This window comes from Garra rufa, chromosome 15 (genome assembly GCF_049309525.1).
Source record: "Garra rufa chromosome 15, GarRuf1.0, whole genome shotgun sequence".
Classification (NCBI taxonomy): Eukaryota; Metazoa; Chordata; class Actinopteri; order Cypriniformes; family Cyprinidae; genus Garra; species Garra rufa.
The window spans coordinates 37033204-37049522 of record NC_133375.1 but is presented as its reverse complement, the minus strand read 5'-3'; the positions used below and the strand labels follow the sequence as shown (position 1 = coordinate 37049522).

Genomic DNA, 16319 nt, shown 5'->3' with positions numbered 1-16319 from the left:
AAACACTTGTTGTAGTGAGTCTCATTAACATACTGTAGTCAACATTATAAAATCGTTTCAGGTTACTGTAGTGACCGATCTGAGTATGTGTGCAGTATATATTGGGAATTATTTTTAATATGTAATGAACATGCAAATGTATAAATATATACTATTACCTTTAAATATGAGACAAATTTAAACAAAATAAAAAGAACAAAATTCAAGTTTGGGACATTGATTATATTGCCAGCAAATATTATTCACATTTGTTCTGCTCCACCTGAATGTGTTACAGCTTGTTCGTGCCAATGAGTCCACTTCCCGCTTCATAATGAACAGAGATGGATCAAGTTGTTTGGAAACGAGTTCAGCATTCATACAAGCAACAAGAAGTAACAGTCATATTTGTGTACTGTATAATTTTCACTTCTGATCCACGTATTCTTGGGTGACTATTGCAACTGCAAGAACTCAAAGATTAAAAAACAAAAATAGAACAGGAAAAGGGATTTTCAACATTGCATCAAACATTTTACAATTGTTGTTGGTGGTTAACATCCCCAGACGCAAACAGAACAAGTGACCACTCATATATGCATAATTATTTACTTACGGTCGATCAGAAAATATACTATGGCCATCTGAGAGGATTTCCTGCATTAGATATCCATGAGATGTGAAATGCACATTAACAGTGAGTATTGCTTAATGTGTCTAAACCGCTTTTAACATATTTATATAACAGCAGACCGCATCGTTCAATTCTTGCCTTCACGTAGGGACAAACACCATCTGGAGAAGAGCAGTTAAAATGGCTGAAAATCCTAAAACTTTGGGCTTTTTTGCAAAATAAAAAGAGCGAAGAAAATAATACTGTACTGATCGATGATCAAGTTTTGCTTAGAATAAAATGCCCGTTTAAAAAGGCCAAGTTGTAGAAAAGAAACATACTGAAAACCGTATTATTTGCTCGTATAAATGCATTTCACCTGTAATCATATCAAAACCTCACTTATTAAAATTTCCACATAAAATGGGCTTTTAGAGTTTTGCAGGACATTATTTGCTTTTATATTTAATTATATGCAATGCTAAAATCCAAACCAAATTAATTTCAAATCAAATAAAGTTATTGCGTAAATTATCAATTATTGCGCAGTAATGACTACCTCACAACCACGTTTATCCATTGAAGCCCTTTCACCGCAACCCATCCTCGTTCCAAACGAAAGCTTTAAAATTAGATGAGCCGTTTTCATCCTTATGATCTAGCAAACATCAAAACCAAATATCTACACCACCTGGTCTCCTATGATAGTAACATCTGGTTACTACTTATTAAAAAAAAGATAGAACACAATGAACAATGTCATCAATGATAAGTATAACAAAAACGATATTCTTCTTTGCTTGAAAAATTATACATTGTTAGGAGGATCTTCTCATTGCACTCTCCACGCTTCTGATCTGCAAAAAACATTCTAAGGCTATTTACAAAGTACCACAGTCTTCAACTATACAACACTGCCATGCAAGTCTGCATTCCCCTCGTCGAGAGCGTCTCTCTCTTTCTCTCTCACACACACAGGTCATCTCCAACTGGGAGGAAGGGAAGTCACAATCTAACACCAGACCAAACGTTTTGGGATTGCTTGAATTAATTTTAAAAAATTAGATATTTACTAAAATATCATCCATCTAGTAACATCGATGGAAACTGAGAACAAGTCTTAATCACCTCTGCATTCAGCTCTAATGGGGTGAATTTTGCAAAAAAAAATATCTAGTCACATTTCACCCTGAAACAAAGAGACAATATACACTACCAGTCAAAAGTTTTTGAACAGTAAGATTTTTGATGTTTTTAAACTCTCTTTGGCTCACCAAGCCTGCATTCATTTGATCTAAAGTACAGCAAAAACAGTGCATTTTTGAAATATTTTTATTTTTAAAAATAACTTGAATATATTTTCAAATGTAAGTTATTCCTGTGATTTCAAAGCTGAATTTTCAGCATCATTACTCCATTCTTCAGTGTCACACGATCTTTCAGAAATCGATCTAACATGCTGATTTGCTGTTCAAGAAACATTTTTATTATTATGATCAATTATTAAAACAGTCGAGTACATTTTTAAAAGATCAGCCTTTATCTGAAATAAAAAGCTTTTGTAAAATTATACATTATATCATTCACTCAAAAGCTCTGAGTCTGTATGTTTTGGGAAAGAAATGATAGAAATTAATACTTTTATTTAGCTTTAAATTGATCAAAAGTGTTTCAGATAAATGCTGTTTTTCTGAACTTTATATATTTATCAAAGACGCCTGAAAAACACTTAGCTGTTTTTAACATGATAATAATAATAAATGTTTTTTGAGAAGCAAATTAGAATGATTTTCTAAAAGATCCTGTGACTGATGATTCATTAATTTTTAGTGCTAAAAATTTAGCTTTGAAATCACAGGAATAAATTACGCTTTAAAATATGTTCAAATAGAAAACAGTTATTTTAAATAGTAAAAATATTACTTTTTTTTACTGTTTTTGCTGTACTTCGGATAAAATAAATGCAGCCTTGGTGACGAGAAGAGACTTCTTACTGTTCAAAAACATTTGACTGGTAGTGTATAAAAAATACTTTAAAATAAATGCACTTTTTAATTTTTTTTCTTTTGCATTGTGACTTTTATTTTACTTATTCATATTTTTGTTTTTGTTTTTTATCTTTATTATTGGAAAATTAAGCACATTTTCCTCCTCACTACTGTAATATGTTGAGAAATTTGACTTGAGTTTTTGCATTTCTCATAATACAGCATCACAAACAGTATAACAAATATTGCCATGCATATATGCTTTAAAAATACAATATATCAAATACACTGTATTTTAACAATTTACAAAATTTTTACGCCATTAATTTTTTTTATTATTAAAATGCAATGAAAATGTCACAATGCAAAAACAAAAATGCATTCTTTTTCTCTTAATTTCAGGATAAAACTTCACCTTGATTTTTTCCCCAGAGATTCACTCAATAATCACATTTGTGGGACTGTATAATCGCAGACATTGTGCAGAGAGACCCCGAATCGTACACGCCAGGGGACGGTAGCGTTTCGAATCTGCGGTGTGTTATGCGACACCGATGCGCTCCAAAACCTGCGGAGTATGAACAACCGGGCCGAGATGCTGAACATTATCCACCGCACTCAGCTGTTCTGCAGAGTGACAGAAACCTGAGCCCTATACAAGTCGACCGGTTCTCCGCATGCGCCCGGGCATCCCATTATGAGTTCTCATCGCCCTGACTGAACCGACATAGAAATCGGCTCGGTTTTCAACCGGAGTGACAGCCGTAAGAGCTGCAGTAATGGAAGAATTATCAACAAGGCTGCGCTGAGATTATCGGAGGCTTTCCTCAAGTTGCTTTGCACAAATAATTCATCCTTGACACAGTGTAGCTGATCGAGGGTTCACTTGAACATGATGATGGAAATGGAAGCTTGTAAGTCAAACCAAAAGGGATAGAGAGACGGCATGGAGGGTCTTTGGTGAAACCGTTTGTTTCGAGATTATCATACCGTATTGCACGGCAAAAAAAGCATGTAAACAACTTAAAAGGTGAAATGCTTTTGCAAACAAAAACAAAGTACAGCATGTCGTCAATGTCCTTATGAATACAAACAACAGGATAATCATGATGAACCATTGTGTTGGCATAGTACTAAATGTTCGTCTTTGGATGGGAGGGCTGATGAGACTAATGAAGGGGATCGTTTTCTGGAAGACTAGAGTGACTTGGCTTCTGGGTATTAACAGCATGACGCGTTCCTTCATAAACTGGCCTTCCTTTTTACATTACAATTTAGAAGTATTGCAAAGAAAACAGGTTGATTGGTTTCAGTCAAAGGATGAAGAGTCAGGTCATCCGATAACATTCTGCGTCTGATTGGTTAAATACGGCGGCTGGATTGACGCAACCGCGGCAAAACAGGAAGAACATGTTTGTAATGCGAACAGGGAAGGGGAAGTGCATTATTCGAAACAAAGGAAACAATACACAAATCAACATCCTCAGCCTCTCCATGTAAACAACTACAGTGACCCCTTCTAAACACATAATGCCACAGGACTTAGACGGAGAAATGAAAAACAGATATCCCTTCATCTTCGCGACAGGAAGCGTCTCAACGCGTCCTCCTCCGTCCTTCCCCGTCCCGAGCCGCCCCACGCGCCCTCAGAAGAGCAGACTCTGCCGTTGAGATATGCTGTTGACTGGAGAAAAAGAAAAAGAGGAAGTTTAGGCTACATAAACACACAGCGTTCAGTGGGTAAATGATGCATGCAACATTGTGCACGATAAAACCACTTGTCAGGACCGTCAGAGGGTATAAAGGGTCACAAGTGGGACAGACAGGGAGAAAGAGAGAGAAAGAAAATCAGCGCTTACTTCATTTAGAGCACTGGGCATGAGAGTAGGCGAGATTACCAAACCCAAACACACGTCAATGTGCACCCAAACACACAGCCACCCACACATGCTCAGTTTGAAGCTCTAGAGAAGCCGGGGCTGTTTTCTTATTTGGTGAGGGACGAGGGCTAAGCGCACAGAAAGCTATTCTCCTCTGTTTTTGCATTTTATGGCTTCAATGCTAAAAAAACATTGGAGAGAAACGACCCATATCACTTTATTTCCCTCTCTGGCTCTGATTTAAGGCTATCTTAAAGTTTTACTGCTAGTAAATGTAGTAGACAGACAGGAGAGTCTGTTTTTGTCTTATGAAATGGTGAATAAATTATAAACTTTTAATCACGCCTCTAAACTTAATCATTTAACAGTATATTGTGAAATATTATTACAATAGCTGTTTTTATTTAAATTAAGTTTCTTATGCCAAGCATTTATTTGATCAAAAATGCAGTAAAATCAGTAATATTGTGAAATAATATTACAAATTTCAAATATTTCTTTACTATTGAAATATTTTTAAAACGGTAATTTATTCCTGTGATGCAAAGCTGAATTTTCGGCATCATTACGTCACATAATATTTCAGAAATCGTTGTAATATTCTGATTTATTATTAATGTTGAAAACCATTGTGCTGCTAAATATTTTGTTGGAACGTGACTTTTTTTAAGGATTCTTTAAAAAATAAAAAGTTAAAAGTAACAGCATTTATTTAAAATACATACAATACGAACAATAAATCAATAAACTACCATTTAAAAGTTTGCGGTCAGTAAATATTTATTCTTTCTATTTTTGAAAGAAATTAATAGTTTTATTCAGCAAGGATGTTTTAAATTGATAAAAAGTGATAAAAAGCAAAGACTTATAGGCCCGGTTTCACAGACAGGGCTTAGACTAAGCCAGGATTAGGCCATAGTTCAATTAGGATTATTTAAGTAATTTTTATATACATGCTTAGAAAAAAAAACATTACTGGTGTGCATCTTGAGACAAAACAAAGGCACTGATGTATTTTAAGATCAATCAACGCAATTTTATTTCAGTTGAAACAGCTCAGACTTACATTTTAGTCTAAGACTAAGCTTAAGCCTTGTCTGTGAAACCGGGGGATAGTGTTAGAAAAGATTTCTATTTCTATCAATAAATGCTGTTATTTTTTTACGTTTTATTTTTCAAAAAATCCTGAAAAAAGAATCACAGGTTCCAAAAAATATTTACTGTTTCCAAAATGGAAATCCAAAATTCAAGTAATAAATCAGCATATTAGAATGATGTCTGAAGGATCATGAGACACTGAAGACTGGAGTAATGATGCCGAAAATTCAGCTTTGCATCGCATGAATAAATTAAATTTTAGAATATATTAAAATAGAAAACTGTAATTTTAAAATGCAATAATATTTCAAAATATTACAGTTTTTCTGTAGTTTTGATTAAGTAAATGCAGCCTTGAGGAGCATAAAAGAAACCCAAACTTTTGGACAGGAGTGTATTTTAAAATTTAAAATTCTTTTTTCAGAATTTTTAGCATCATTACTCCAGTCTTTAGTGTCACATGATACTTCAGAAATCATTTAAATATGCTGATTTCCTGTTCAAGAAACACTTATTATCAATGTTGAATACAGTTATGCTGCTTAATATTTTTGTGGAAACTGTGATACCTTTTTTCCAGTATTCTTTGATAAATAGAAAGTTAAAAAGAACATCATTTATTGGAAATAGAAATCTTTTGCATTATAAAATGTCTTTACTGCCACTTTTAATCAATTTAATGCTTCCTTGCTCAATAAAAGTATTAATTTCCTTATAATAAAAATTATCATTTCAACCATAATGTATTATTATACACAGGTGGAACGGCACCAGCTTTTGGCATTTCATCAGTGATTTCAATGCTGAGCGCATCGATTAATATTCATATTTAGCACTGACTTCAGTGCTTTGTATAAACGCTGAATAATTATAAGCTGTGGCCTGACAGCTTCATCAATTCGTGAAATGAATACATATGAGGTCTGAGTGGAGGATGATCGTTTTTTCAAACTATCACAAGAGAACCTTCCTATGAACATAGATGCTTAATGAGGATAAATGTCTCATTAAATGTTTCTCAGCTGAATTATGTAACCTCAGCCCATAATTGCCAATATTGTTAGACCACCAAAACATTCTGGTGTTGGTTTGTTTCACAATCAACAATAAATAGGAAAATGACTCATTTACTCTTGTATATTGAAAATGACTCTTACTTGTATATTGTATTTGTTGTTGTTTTTTATATTATATGTGACCCTGGACCACAAAACCAGTCATAAGTAGCACAGGTATATTTGTAGCAATGGCCAAAAATACATTGTATGGGTCAAAATGATCGATTTTTCTTTTATGCCAAAATTCTTTAGCATATTAAGTAAAGATCATGTTCCATGAAGATATTTTGTAAATTTTCTACCATAAATATATAAAAACTTAATTTTTGATCGGTAATATGCATTGCTAAGAACTTCATTTGGACAACTTTTAAGGCGATTTTCTCAATATTTGGATTTTTTTGCACCCTCAGATTCCAGATTTTCAAGTAGTTGTATCTCAGACAAACATTGTCCTATTTTAAACAATACAATATACAAGTCAAACAATATATCAATGAAAAGCTTAAATACTCAGCTTTCAGATGACGTAAGAATGTCAATTTCGACAAATTTACACTTATGACTGGTTTTGTGGTCCAGGGTCACATATGTATAATTGTATTTATTCATATTTTCTTTATTTGTATTTTTAAATTTCTACTTTTTGTATTTAATGTTATCTGTTATCCACCAAGGGTCTGAGAGTAACGCAATTTCAATTCTCTGTGTGTCCTGTACATGTGGCAGAATTGACAATAAAGCTGACTTTGACTTTGATTTTGCAAATGTTTGCTGAAACAATCATTTGCTGAAAACCCACATGGCAACCCTGGTTTTGACATGCACAAGATTGCCATAACGGACAGTGGAAGTTTGTGCACATTTTAATTGTGATGAGCTGATCATATCATTCACAGAAAAGGAAAAAGGTGACAGATGAGAGGGTTTGATTTCAGTAAATTAAAAAATTTAACTATTCAAACAACTAAGAATGAAGTTAGTATGGGGTCTTTGCTCTAAATCAATGCCAAAAACATCACTAATTGTTTCTGCAAGTGTCAATGTTTTGTCTGTATGTTCTTATTTACTAATTTACTATAAACTGATTTATTTCAAGATGTTCATGAATTCATTACGTCTATATATGCACTCTGTTAAAGGAACACTCCACTTTTTTTGGAAATAGGCTCATTCTCCAACTCCCCCCCCGAGTTAATAAGTTGAGTTTTACCGTTTTGTAATCCATTCAGCCGTTCTCCTGTTCTGGCGATATCACTTTTAGCATAGCTTAGCATAGATCACTGAATCCTATTAGACCAGTAGCATCACGTTCAAAAACGACCAACGAGTTTCGATATTTGTCCTATTTAAAACTTGACTCTTCTGTAGTTATATCGTGTACTAAGACCGGTGGAGATGCAAAGCTTCAATTTTCTAGGTTGATAAGATTAGGAACTACACTCCCATTCCGGCGAAATAGTCAAGGAAGTTTGCTGCCATAATAAGGCTGAAGCAGGAGCAGTAATACCACGCAGCACATGTGCAAATGCTAAACTAGCTGGGAACTCATTTCTGATAATACTCCGCCTGCTTCGGCCATATTACGGCAGCAAACTTCCTTGACTATTACACCGGAATGGGAGTGTAGTTCCTAATCTTATCAGCCTAGAAACTTGCAGCTTTGCATTTCCACCGGTTTTAGTACACGATATAACTACAGAAGAGTCAAGTTTTAAATAGGACAAATATGGAAACTCGTTGGTCATTTTTGAACGTGATGCTATTGGTCTAATAGGATTCAATGATCTATGCTAAGCTATGCTAAAAGTGATATCGCCAGAACAGGAGAATGGCTGAATGGATTTCAAAACGGTAAAAATCAACTTATTAACTCGGGGGGAGTTGGAGAATGAGCCTATTTCCAAAAAAGGTGGAGTGTTCCTTTAAGAGAGAAAATGTCTTTTTGAAATATCTGAGAAATGATTCAGATGTGATTGATTCCTGTAGGGTAGGCCTACATCTGGACAGTACAGATGAACAGGAAATTCGAGGGAAGAAATACGGTTTTGTTGTTTGTGACCTCCTGCCTTGAGCAGAGGGCGACAAATATGTACCTAAGGTATGCCGGAACCTTAGACATCTTTGCAAAAGCTCTGGAGCGCAGTGAAGCAGTGGTGTAAATCAAAAAAAACAAAAAAACATCAAAGCACATACAAATAGGCAGGGAGAGAAAAGAGACAGAGAGACCGTGGGAAAGACAGAGCAAAGTTAGTGGTGTGTGAGCAGCATAATACATGGAGCTTAACAAGAACTTCCTCCTGAGAATGTCTAACGCAACAGCATGATCGTAACGGTGTCTTAATATGCGAAACAAACTTAGAAAAGCAGATGGAGAATAAAGAGAAAAGGATGGATAAAGTCAGTTGAAGTCAAAAGTTTACATACCCCTTGCAAAATCTGCAAATTTTAGCAAAATAAGAGGGATCATACAAAATGCATGTTATTTTTTATTTAGTACTGACCTGAATAAGATATTTCACATAAAAAAAAAACGTTTACACATTTCCCACAAGAAAAAAAAAATAGTCTATAAAAATTACCACGTTCAAAAGTTTACATACAGTTGATTCTTGTTACCTGAATGATCCACAGCTGTGTTTTTTGTTTAGTGATAGTCGTTCATGGGTGCCTTGTTTGTCCTGAACAGTTAAACTGCCCGCTGTTCTTCAGAAAAGTCCTTCAGGTCCCACAAATTCTTTGGTTTTTCAGCATTTTTGTGTATTTGAACCCTTTCCAATGACTGTATGATTTTGAGATCCATCTTTTCAAACTGAGGACAACTGAGGGACTCATATGCATCTATTACAGAAAGTTCAAACACTCACCGATGCACCAGAAGGAAAAACAATGCTTTAAGAGCCAGAGGTGAAAACACTTAAACCGGCTGAAGATGTGTACATTTTTCTTATTCTGCCTAAATATCTTTTTTTTTTTTCATTTAGTACTGGCCTTCAGAAGCTACAGAAGATAAAATAAGTTACATTTACCCTGATCTTCAAATTCAAAATTTGTTCACCCCCAACTCTTCATCGTGTAACATGCATTTTGTATGATCCCTCTTATTTTGGTCAAATAATTAACATTTTGCAGATTCAGATCAAACTTTTGACCTCAACTGTATGGCATTGAAATCCATTTCGGGGAATCACTATTGGTGATTTCACCATCTGAGATGGATCTTAATACCAGGTGTAAACCAAATCGAAGTGAGGCAGCCCATGTAGAAGGACAGTAAGAAAAAAGGAAAGAATGAAAGGGAGCGAGATGAGTAAACCAGTGTCTTCGACTACAGCATGGTGAGGAGAAACTATTAGGGGAGAAGATGAGCAATGCGAGAAGCATTAGCGAGCACAGAATATGAGCTGTGTCATGAGGAACAATAGAGTTCATTTCTCACTTGATGAACATGATTAATATTCTGGAGGAATATAACTGAGATGATGGTATGGGATCAGTTTGCTCAGCCAAGTCATAAATTATAGACTGCCTTAGTTGGATCATTTAATGTATACTGCACACAAAAAATATAGCAAAAACTGGCTGAAAACATACATCTCAATCTGATTGGTTGGTTTTACACAATTTTTGGGATTCGGGGAATACAGGTTTACACTACTAGATTTGGGCACACTAGACTGAATGCTCCTTTCTATCATTATATAAAAAATAAATAAACACAAATTAATACATATGTAGACTTCCGCTTAAATGCTTGAAAGCAGTTGTGTTGATGACGATTTTTTTTTAATAATAAATTATCTTTTATTATTTTTTATTTTTTCATTTTTTGATTTACATTTATTTGTTGGGACAGTGAGTGAAGAAATCATTTTAATATCACAAAAATGTAAAATTTTTGATCAATTAAATATATTTTTTGCTGAAAAAAAAAAAAAAGATTTGTAATGTTTTTTAAAGTCTCTTTTGCTCACCAAGCCTGTATTCATTTGATCCGAAGTACAACAAAAATATTGTTACTATTTAACGGTTTTCTATTTGAATATATTTTAAAATGTAATTTATTCCTGTGATTTCAAAGCTGAATTTTTAGCATCATTACTCCAGTGACATGACCCTTCAGAAATCATTCTAATATTCTGATTTATTTCTGATTTATTTATTATTATTATCATAATGCTGAAAACATGAGTAGATTTTTTCCAGGTTTCTTTAATGAATAGAAAGTTCAGAAGAACAGCATTTATCTGAAACAATTTTTTTGTAATATTATAAATGTCCTTATCACTTTTGACCAATTTAAAGCATCCTTGCTAAATAAAAGTAATTAATTTATACAATAAATACTGATGATATTAACAACAGAAAATGTTTATTGAACAGCAAATCAGCATATTAGAATGATTTATGAAGGATCACGTGACACTGAAGTCTGGAGTAATGATGCTAAAAATGTATCTTTGATCACAGGAATAAATTACATTTTAAAATATATTCAAACAGAAAATGCAGGTTTGGTAACATAAAAAAATCTTAGAGTTCAAAAACTTTTGTTTTTGTCCAAACATTTAACTAGTAGTGTCAGTCTGCCAGAAAACAAATACACAGCAGCTAAAATCAATCCTAGGAAAAACTAATTGAAGCTGTGATCAAAAAAACAATGTTAATTCAGTTTTGTTTGAGACAAAAAGTACATAAAATATCTTCTAAAATATTCTTTTGTCTGATTTCAGGTTTATCCCCCAGAAAAACATAGCTGATCACTTTATAGGTCTTTCTTTGGCCAGATTAAGATGAATGTTGGCCAGATTTTCACAACTATTTCAATTCTGACTGTTTTGAGAGCAAAGCCAGTTGACGTTGTGCCATACACAGAGAGGTCAGTAACGCATGGTACACTGATGGATGAAGCTTAAAACTCATCAGCCATTTGTGTTTTGTGGCTTTACCTGATTCTGACAGGGAATTCGTCCTCATTCCGGGCTCCTTCTCCAGCTGAACTTCTTGAAGTGCAAATATTGACGTAGCTGGCAGGAAGAAATTAAACAGTTATGTTAACACGCTGAACTAAAACTAGAGCTGATATATAACGTTAAGGGTCAGAGGATCTGTGCAAGCTTGTTTCAGCACACACTGACTTGATTCAGTGCAAATACAGAACAGCTCATGGCGGCTCGGTAGAATTAAATGTCTTTCGAAAGTAAAGTGTGTGTATGCGCAAGACTTCTGTCTGGCACTTTAATAATTCTATCCGTCAGTGTGAGGTGTGCGTGCACGCATCGGTTATCTGGCACCGTCATAAATCTCCTCGGTGGAGAGAGGTGTGTGTGTGTGTGTGTGTGTGTGTGTGTGTGTGTGTGTGTGTGTGTGTGTGTGTGTGTGAACTCACTGTCTGGCAGTGTGAGAATTCTCTCTCCCAGGCAGTGGAAGTATGGGTGTCTCATGGCTTCATCTGCTGCAATCCGTTTCTTCCCCTCAAACTGATACAAAGTTCATTGTTAGTCAAGCACATGTAAAACACTCACTAACCAGCAAACTAAAAACACAATATTATCATACAGTATTATTCAAAAGTTAGGGGTAGTAAGATTTTTTTTTCATCAGGGATGTGTTAAATGGATCAAAAGTGACATTAATACATGAATAAGACATTGTTGCAAAAGAGTGCATGTTAAAATGCAATTTATTTCTGTGATGCAAAGCTGAATTTTCAGCATCATCTTCAGTGTCACATGATCCTTCAGAAATCATTCTAAGATGCTGGTTTAAAACACTTCTTATTATAAATGTTAATGGGAAGCATTATATGTTTTTTTCAGAAATCCACCAGTCAAAAGATTTGTAATGTTTCTTAAAGAAGTCTCTTCTGCTCACTGAGGCTGCATTTATTTGTTCCAAAGTACAGCAAAAACAATAAAATGTTTGAATATAAAACATTTTTTAACATTCAAAATAACTGTTTTCTAACTGAATATATTTTAAAATGAAATTCATTCATGTGATTTTAAAGCTGAATTTTTAGCATGATTACTCCAGTCACATGATCATTCAAAAATCATTCTAATATTCTGATTTGCTGCTCAAAAAACATTTATATAATATATAATTATCATTATAATGTAAAAAACAGTTGAGTGTAATTTTTGTATTATTTTTGTGTTTTTTTTATGAATAGAATGTTCAGAAGAAGAACATTTATCTGAAATTAAATGTCTGTATCATCACTTTATCAATTTAAAGCATCCTTGCTAAATAAAAGTATTTATTTCTATAATTTATTTCCCCCAAAAAAGTATCTTTCAGAATCTTTCTATTCATCAAAGAATCCTGAAAAAAAAATCTCAACTGTTTTAAATATTATTATTAATAATAATTATAATATTAATAAAATCTGCATATTAGAAAGATTTCTAAAGGATCATGTGACACTGGAGTAATGATGCTGAACATTTGTCTTTGATCACCGGAATAAATTACATTTTAAAATATGTTCAAACAGAAAACAGTTATTTTAAATAGTAAAAATATTTCACAAAATTACAGTTTTGCTGTATTTTGGATCAAATAAATGCAGGCTTGGTGAGCAGAAGAAACTTCTTTAAAAACAGTTATTTTAAATGCTAAAAATATTTGATAATATTAGTGTTTTACTGTATATATATATATTTTTTTCTCTTTCCTTTTCTATTTTTTAACAGATGTCTTTAAAAAAAAAAAAAAAAAAACATTCCACGACCTAACATTTATGAACTGTAGTATATTTTTATAATTCAACATAAAATTACAATAGTAGCCTAAAAATTTTAGTAGCTATTTGGTTGCTGGATAACACTATAAAATTGACTATGAAAAGTTCTTTCAGATGGAGTAAATATAAAAAGTAAACCACAAAGACAAAGAATTTTATAGTATAGCACACGCTGATAAATGAACCAGGAACATGTACTAAAGCGAATTTTGATTGTATGTTGACTTAATGTAACATTTGTCACCTGAGCATAACTATTTATTAATGAGAACAGCCATATATTAAAAGTGTCATTTTTTCAATGTCATTACTAAAATACTTCCTCTTATACCTGCCTAATGAGTATCATACTTTAAGCAAGGTATTCATAGGTGAGATTTCCAAAAAGTGCAAATAGTGTCATTTATTCTGCTCAAGTGGGATGCTTGTGTTTGAGCCACAGTGTTGCTGTCTGTAGAGCTGCTTTAGAGCAGAATTTATCTCATATCTGAAGTTTACATCATTGCTTGTTATTTTTACCTGTGAAGCTGCTTTGAAACTGTCTTTATTATATAAAGCACTGTGTAATTAGTAGATTAAATAATACACAAATCACCTGCAGCAGTTTCGACAGAAGTTCAACTCCATCATTGTCCAACCTACAAGAGAAAATAATGCAACTTCATTAAATGACCTCCAACAGTGTGTCATTTTTTTATACAGCAGTAGCGGTGATCGTGTCAGGCATCAGGCCCAGAGGACAGCTGTCGTTACCGTGGAGTGTGGTTGTGGAGACAGTCGGCACGATAACGGGGGTAGTTATAGGAGATGAATTCCTCGTTGGAGGTTATTCCGGGCCAGGTCTCCTCTGTGGGCGTACCTATGAAAAGACGCAGGAGGGTTTATAAATATCACAGTGACACACACGGAGACAAACTGTCAGATCTAGAGCCAGAGAGAGGCGAATGGGAGAGGAGGAGAGAGTGGGTGAGAGAGTGATACCGAGCAGTTTGAAGATAAAGTGCAGCTCCTCCTCCACCGTGGAGCCCGGGAACAAGGGTCGACCTGTAGACATCTCGTAGAAGATACAGCCAACACCCCTGCAATGAGAGTCATTAAACCTCAATGCAAGTTCACCCCCACAGAAGCTATGACATAATAGTCCAATTATTAGCTCACTATTTGAATCGACAGCACCATGGTACAAGAAATAATTTTGTAGAGATGTGAGCTTGCAATTTGAACTGAATTAAAAAGTAAAAAGAAGTATTTTAAATCATAAAATGTTACTTTAGAATTGTTTGCATACTATTATTACTATTATTTCATAATTTAATTGTAGTTTTAGTAATTTAAGTACTTCCGCTTAAACTTATTTCAGTTACTTGCCAGTTACAGTTAATATTTTTTTTTTATGGACAAATCCCTGTGCTATTGCCGTCATGTACGTCATGTGTTAGATGATTGCTTTTGGCCGTTGCATCACGTCTTGTTGCGTTCTTCAGAGGCTGTCAAGTTAAAAGAAGTTCAAAATGTCTTTGACATCTGCTGTAGTACATCTAGCTGTTTTGTAAGAACGCATGCTGTAACACATGGCACACACGGCAGCAATAGCAATAAAAAATTAAAAATAAATAAAATGTAAAATAAAATACATTAAAAATATTAGACAAAAAATCCTTAGATGGAAACTAGAAACGTTGCCTGGCCATTTTAGTTGTAGTACTAAAATAAAACATAATATTAAAGCTATATATATAAATATTTTTAAAAATACTTTAATTAAAAAATATTTTAATACACACTACCAGTCAAAAGTTTTTGAACAGTAAGATCTGTAATGTTTTTTAAAGAGGTATTTTCTGCTCACCAAGCCTGTTTTTAAAATACAGCAAAAACATAATTAAAAATATATATATTTTTACTATTTAAAATAAATGTTTTCTATTTGAATATATTTTAAAATGTAATTTATTCCTGTGATTTCAAACCTGAATTTTTAGCATCATTATTCCAGTCACATGATCCTTCAGATATCATTCTAATATTCTGATTTGCTGCTCAAAAATCATTTATTTTTATTATTATGATGTTGAAAACAGCCAAGTAGAAGGTTGATGAATAGAAAGTTCAGAAGAACAGCATTTATCTGAAATAGAAATCTTTATCATCACTTTTGATCAATTTAAAGCATTCTTACTAAATGAAAGTATTATTTCTATAATTTCTCCCCCCCCACAAAAAATATATACTGACTCAAATCTTTTGAATGTTATAGTGTATAATGCTACAAATGCTTTTTTATTTCAATTGCTGATATTTGGATCTTTCTATTAATCAAAGAATTCAGAAAAAAAATGTATTGTTTTAAATATTGATAATAAAAATAATAGTAATAATAATAATAACAATAAAATGTTTCTTGAACAGCAAATCAGCATATTAGAATGATTTCAGAAGAATCATGTGACACTGAAGAATGGATTAATTACGCGAAATTCAGTTTCGATCACAGGAATAAATTACTCTTAAAAATATATTCAAATAGAAAACAATTCTTTTAAATAGTAAAAATATTAAAACTGTTTTTGCTGTACTTTGGATTAAATAAATGCAGGCTTGGTGAGCACAAGAGACTTCTTTAAAAAACATTAGAAATCTCCCTGTTCAAAAACTTTTGACTGGTAGTGTATAAAAAAAATACTAAAATAACACTGATACCACAAACAAACCAAGTAAGATTATTCATCAGGTGGATGCTCACCACATGTCAATCTGAGTGGAATAGTCTGTGCTGCCCATTAAGATGTCAGGGGGTCGATACCAGAGCGTCACCACCTCATTGGAGTAGGTCTTGGTGGGAATCGACTTTGCTCGTGCCAGACCTGAAAGCCAAACAAAATGCAAATAATTCAAAAGCAGTTTGGCCAGTTTTAGCAAGCTTTGTAGAGCTTTACAAGATAATACACATTTCCA

At 33.5% G+C, this 16319-nt stretch overlaps 1 protein-coding gene across 2 annotated transcripts in view; it reads right to left on the bottom strand.

The window, feature by feature from the left end:
• Nucleotides 1–201: 201 nt before the first annotated feature.
• Nucleotides 202–16319, bottom strand: part of cdk16 (cyclin dependent kinase 16) — a 47680-nt gene continuing 31562 nt past the window's right edge. For both annotated transcript variants that reach the window (XM_073819699.1, XM_073819700.1), the window contains 7 exons: nucleotides 16108–16228; nucleotides 14346–14443; nucleotides 14118–14223; nucleotides 13960–14002; nucleotides 12006–12096; nucleotides 11566–11643; nucleotides 202–4264 (listed from right to left, as the gene is read on the bottom strand). In XM_073819699.1, coding sequence (XP_073675800.1) covers nucleotides 4227–4264; nucleotides 11566–11643; nucleotides 12006–12096; nucleotides 13960–14002; nucleotides 14118–14223; nucleotides 14346–14443; nucleotides 16108–16228 — 575 coding nt within the window. In that variant the 3' untranslated portion in view covers nucleotides 202–4226. The remainder of the gene's footprint in view (nucleotides 4265–11565; nucleotides 11644–12005; nucleotides 12097–13959; nucleotides 14003–14117; nucleotides 14224–14345; nucleotides 14444–16107; nucleotides 16229–16319) is intronic.